Below are 5,518 nucleotides of genomic sequence, written 5' to 3' on the forward strand. Positions count from 1 at the left end.
GTCCTATCTCCCAACCCCCTTTCCAGTTTTCTCCCCACCAATCCCCTCTAACCTTCTCCACACACCACACTGCCTACATTTCAAGTCACCATACCATCCCCAAACACAGGCTGTGAATCTGGTGAATGGCAAACCTCACTTTCTTTCTTTCTTTCTTTTTTTTTTGAGACAGAGTTTCACTATGTTGCCCTTAGTAGAGTGCTGTGGCATCATTGCTCATAGCAACCTCAAACTCTTGGGCTTAAGTGATCGTCTTGCCTCAGCCTTCCTGGTAGCTGGGACTACATGTGCTGGTCACAATGCCCTCTGTCTTCTTTCTTGAGCTGATCCATCTTTGGGGCAGAGAGCCAGCTGCTACTCAGTGGGGGCTTTACATCCAGACCTGGGGGGGGGGGGTGAGACCTGGCTCTGCTGTGTGTGATCTTGAGCAAGATAACTTTTTTTTTTTTTGGAGACAGAGTCTCTCAGGTTCTCTTTGTCACCCTTAGTAGAGTGCTGTGGCATCATAGCTCACAGCAACCTCTAACTCCTGGCTTCAAGAGATTCTCCTGCCTCAGCCTGCCAGAGTGCTAGTATTATAGGCATGAGCTTCTTTAAGTGTCAGCTAGAGTTCTAATCATGAAATCCCTAATATCAGCACCCTGCATAGAGATAATTCCAACAAGAAGCAAAGAAACAAGACATCTTAAATACCTTATGTGGTCTTACCAAGGGACAATTCATGGGTTGTGTTTATTCTTTGAAATAGTAAAATTAACTTGTGAGTTTCATTTCTACCTTCTTTAAAAAAATTTTTCTTTTTTTTTGCAGTTTTTGGCCGGGGCTGGGTTTGAACCCACCACCTCTGGCATATAGGGCTGGCGCCCTACTCCTTTGAGCCACAGGTGCTGCCCTTCTTTAAAAATTTTTTTAAATATATTTATTTTTTTCTGAGACAGAAAGCCTCACTCTGTTGCCTCAGGCTTGAGTGTCATGGTGTCAGCCTAGCTCACAGCAACCTCAAATTCCTGTGCTCAAGCGATCCTCTTGCTTCAGCCTCCTGAGTAGATGGAACTACAGGTGCCTGCCATGATGCCTGACTATTTTTCTTTTTCTTTTTTTTGGAGACACAATCTTCACTGTGTTGCTCTCGGTAGAGTGTCATGGTGTCACAGCTCACAGCAACCTCAAACTCTTGGGCTTAAGCAATCCTCTTGCCTCAGCCTCCCAAGTAGCTGGGACTATAGGCACCTGCTACAATGCCTGCCTAGCTGTTTCTTTGTTGTAGTTGTCATTGTTTGGCAGGCCCTGGCTGGGTTCGAACCCGCCAGTCTTGGTGTATGTGGCCAGCTCCTTAACCCCTGAGCTTTGACTATTTTTCTATTTTTGGTAGAGACAGGGTCTTGCTCTTGCTCAGGCTGGTCTTGAACTTTTTTTTTTTTTGAGACAGAGTCTTAATTTGTCACCCTCGGTAGAGAGTAGAGTACTGTGGCGTCTTAGCTTACAGCAACCTCCAACTCTTGGGTTCAAGCAATCCTCTTGCCTCAGCCTCCAAAGTACCTGGGATTACAGGCGCCCATCACAACACTCAGGTATTTTTTTTTTTAAGAGATGAGGTCTCGCTCTTACTCAGGTTGGTCTTGAACTCCTGAGCTCAGGCAATCCACCCGCCTTGGCCTCCTAGTGTGCTGAGATTACAGGTGTGAACCACCACTTTCAGCCTTGGTCTTGAACTTCTGAGCTCAAGTGATCCTCTGGTCTTGGCCTCCCAGAGTGCTAGGATTATAGGTGTGAGCCACTGTACCTGGCCCCTTTCTACTTTCTTGAAGTACCAGTGATTGCAGGAGCCACCCTAGTCCATGCAGAAGGGTTAATAAAAGTGCTACATGCCTCCTTGCTGCATATTATTACAGTCACCAGATGGGAATAATTTGAAGGTGCTCACAGTGATATTCAGCAAGGAGGTAGCACTCTTTCCTCGGGTGAGTTTGTGAACTTAATTATCAGACCTCGTATGACAGCTCTGATGGCCATTCCAGAAAAAAGAGTTCCAAAATTGCTTTGAAGGGTAGACTAGGCATGCATACCTTCCCAAGGGGAGTATTTCATGTTTTTTTTGGAGACAGAGTTTTACCTTGTCACTCTGGGTAGAGTGCTGTGGCATCATAGCTCACAGCAACCTCAAACTCTTGGTCTCAAGCAATTCTCTTGCCTCAGCCTTCTGAGTAGCTGAGACTACTGGCGCCTGCCATAATGCCTGGCTATTTTTAGAGACAGGGTCACGCTCTTGCCTAGGCTGGTCTCAAACTCCTGAGCTCAGGCAATCCACCTGCCTCAGCCTCCCAGAGTGCTAGGATTACAGGTATGAGCTACCTTGCCCAGCCTCAGGGGAGCATTTCAAAGATGACTATAGTGATATTCAGCAGTGAGGTATGTAGCACTTTATCTAGGAGGAGTTCTCGAACTTTAAGTGTCCAACTTGTAGATGTGTTATTCTATTTAAGTCTCTCTCTCTTCCTCCTTAAGGCTTTCATCCTTATCCTTGTAGAGGTGAAGAGTCTGAGGCCAGGGTTATAGTTCCAGTCCTTTTCATCATTTTTCATTTACCTCTTTAAAATAGGAGTAGCTGCCAGATGTTGTCATGGCTAATGGATTGTTCTCTTTGCAGAATGTTTTAGCTGGTGCCTTGTTTGGGCCATGGCTGGGGCTTCTGCTGTGCTGTGTATTGACCTCAGTGGGTGCCACTTGCTGCTACCTGCTCTCCAGTATTTTTGGCAAACAGCTGGTGGTCTCCTACTTTCCCGACAAAGTGGCCTTGCTGCAGAGGAAGGTAAGGGGGGGTGCATATTCAAGCGTTGGGCCCCCAAAGAGTCATCTCAAGGCTTTGAGAGGCGTATGGAGCAGGGATTTCCCACAGTGCTACCCTACCTTGTCTCAGGAAGTCCTAAGGCTTTTTTTTTCTTTCTTTTTTTTGAGACAGTCTCACTGTGTCTTCCTCGGTAGAGTACTGTGGCGTCACAGCTCACAGCAACTTTAAACTATTGGGCTCAAGTGATTCTCTTGCCTTAGCCTCCCTTGTAGCTGGGACTACAGGCGCCTGCCACAATGCCAGGCTATTTTTTGTTGTTGTTGTTGTTTGCTTGTTTGTTTATTTGTTTAGCAGGCTCGGGCTGGGTTTGAACCCACCAGCCCTGGTGCATGTGGCCAGCACCCTAACCGCTGAGCTATGGGCCCTGAGCCCTAGTTACTTTTTCTATTTTTAGTAGAGATAGTCTCATTCTTTCTCAGGCTGGTCTGGAAATCCTGAGCTCGAAGCAATCCACCTGCCTGGAGCTCCCAGAGTGCTAGGATTACAGGTGTGAGCCACTGTGCCAAGCCTAAGGGTTTTTTTGATGTCTTCAGGAGTTACAGACCTGGGATTAAATCCTAGCTCCATTATTATTACTAGCTCTGTGACTTTCAGCAAGTTCCCACATCCTCAGATATCTCTTTTGTTGTTGATGTTTGAAACAGAGACTGACTCTATTGCTCATGCTAGAGTGCCACGGCATCAGCATAGCTCACAGCAGTTGCAAACTCCTGGGCTCAAGCAATCCCCCTGCCTCAGTCTCTTGAGTAGCGGGACTACAGATGCCCATCACAAAGGCTGGCATCTCTCTCTTGCTCAGGCTGGTCTTGAACTTGTGAGCTCAAGTGATCCTCCTGCCTTAGCCTCTCAGAGTGCTAGGATTAGAGGCATGAACCACTGCACCCGGCCTGGTATCTGTCTTTTTTTTCGAGATAGTCTTACTTTGTCGCCCTTGGTAGAGTGCTGTGGCATCACAGCTCACAGAAACCTCTAGCTCTTGGGCTTTGGCAATTCTCTTGCCTCAGCCTCCCGAGTAGCTGGGATTATAGGCACCTGCCACAGTGCAATGCCCAGCTATTTTTTGTTGTAGTTTGGCCAGGGCTGGGTTTGAACCTACAACCCTCGGTATATGGGGCTAGCGCCCTACTCACTGAGCCACAAGCGCCGCCCAGTACCTCTCCCTCTCTTTTTCTTTTTTATAAAACTGATGTTTATTTTCCTCCAACTTTATTTCCATCTTGTTTAAAATGAGCTTGTGGAAGAACAGCTTAAGACCACTCAGTGGCTGTTCCTACCCTTTCAGTGGCCTGAGTAGTAGGAGCTGCAGATCAGTCTTCAGTGGCAGGCTGGGCTCTCCGTTCCTCAGTGGGAAACTGCTGAATAGGCACAGAGGGCACCTGCACGCTTTCTGACCAGTTTGCAGCCTCTGGTTGAGTAGCAGTAAACTCAGGAGCTGTAGCAGTCCATTCACCCTGAAATTCCTCCTTGGTCACAGCTTTCTCAGCAGGAGCCTGCTCTTCCTTTTCAGTGTCTTCAGGATCTCTGTAGAAATAGAGATCTGGCATGACCTCCCACGGATGTTCACGGGAGATGGTGCCACGCATGCAGAGGACTTCCCAGGCCAGCATCCACCACAGCAGACCTTTCCATTACTTCCAAAAACCCTCCAGAGTACAGACTGTTTCCCCATTTTATAAAGAGAGGTACTGAGCCACAGGTGCCACCCAGTAGCTCAGTACCTCTCTTCTTAAAATGGGGAAACAGTCTGTACTCTGGAGGGTTTTGGAAGGATTGGGAACAGAATATGTAATGTGTCTAGAACAGTGCCTGACACCAGAAGGTTTTCAATACCTGGAGACTCTGTATGCCTCTTAACAGTCTTTTTCTCTTTGGCTACAGGTGGAAGAAAACAAAAACAGCTTGTTTTTTTTCTTACTGTTTTTGAGACTTTTCCCCATGACACCAAACTGGTTCTTGAACCTCTCGGCCCCGATTCTGAACATCCCCATGGTGCAGTTCTTCTTCTCAGTTCTTATCGGTAAGATGCTGTGGGGTAAGCTTGAGTCTTCGTTCATGTCAGGGGACTCCCTCAGTGACTAGCCAGGAGTGTGTGCCTGCCTCTGAGAACACAGGCGCACAAAGAGCATATTTAAGCGTTGTGACCTGAAGTAATTATTCTTGACTTCCATTCTGCTCAGTCTTGAACATGAAAACCAATAAAAATATTTTTGGAATAAATACAGATCGTTCATTCCATAGCTGTATTTAGTGGTTTTTGTGTGCCAAGAACTGCGCTAGGCAGTGGGATTAGAAGAGATAATCTGTGTAAGGCGCAAGACTGGGGCCATAGTAAGCACCCAGTAAATGTTAACAGGAAGAGCACAGTTGGTGTGAGGCTATGTGGCCATGCATTTGGGTGGGGACAGAAGGAAAGAGCAAGGGACTTCCTGTCTGGCCTTGGCCCCTGTTCTAAGCTCTGCCTTAGGAAGAGCTGGCACCATGAGGTTCCTTCTTGCCTTTGACAATTACGTGACCTTCAGCAAGCTACACATATCTACTCTGAATGAGCCATTTGGCCAGAGGAGAGGCTGGGAATAGAGCAGTGTTTCTCAAAGTATGGACCTTGGGCTACCTTTTTCAGATGGTAAGGTCTATGGCTATTTCAGACCTAATGAATCAGAATCTTGGGAG

The 5,518-nt window shown here is 47.1% G+C and overlaps 1 protein-coding gene across 1 annotated transcript in view; it reads left to right on the top strand.

Moving 5' to 3' along the window:
- Positions 1 to 5,017, top strand: part of TMEM41A (transmembrane protein 41A) — a 7,594-nt gene extending 2,577 nt beyond the window's left edge. Inside the window, exons 3-4 of the mRNA XM_023514859.1 lie at positions 2,648 to 2,809; positions 4,727 to 5,017. Coding sequence (XP_023370627.1) covers positions 2,648 to 2,809; positions 4,727 to 4,927 — 363 coding nt within the window. The 3' untranslated portion in view covers positions 4,928 to 5,017. The remainder of the gene's footprint in view (positions 1 to 2,647; positions 2,810 to 4,726) is intronic.
- The last annotated feature ends 501 nt before the right edge of the window (positions 5,018 to 5,518 follow it).

Source organism: Otolemur garnettii, unplaced genomic scaffold (assembly GCF_000181295.1).
Source record: "Otolemur garnettii isolate 467f Iridium unplaced genomic scaffold, OtoGar3 scaffold00060, whole genome shotgun sequence".
Taxonomy (NCBI): Eukaryota; Metazoa; Chordata; class Mammalia; order Primates; family Galagidae; genus Otolemur; species Otolemur garnettii.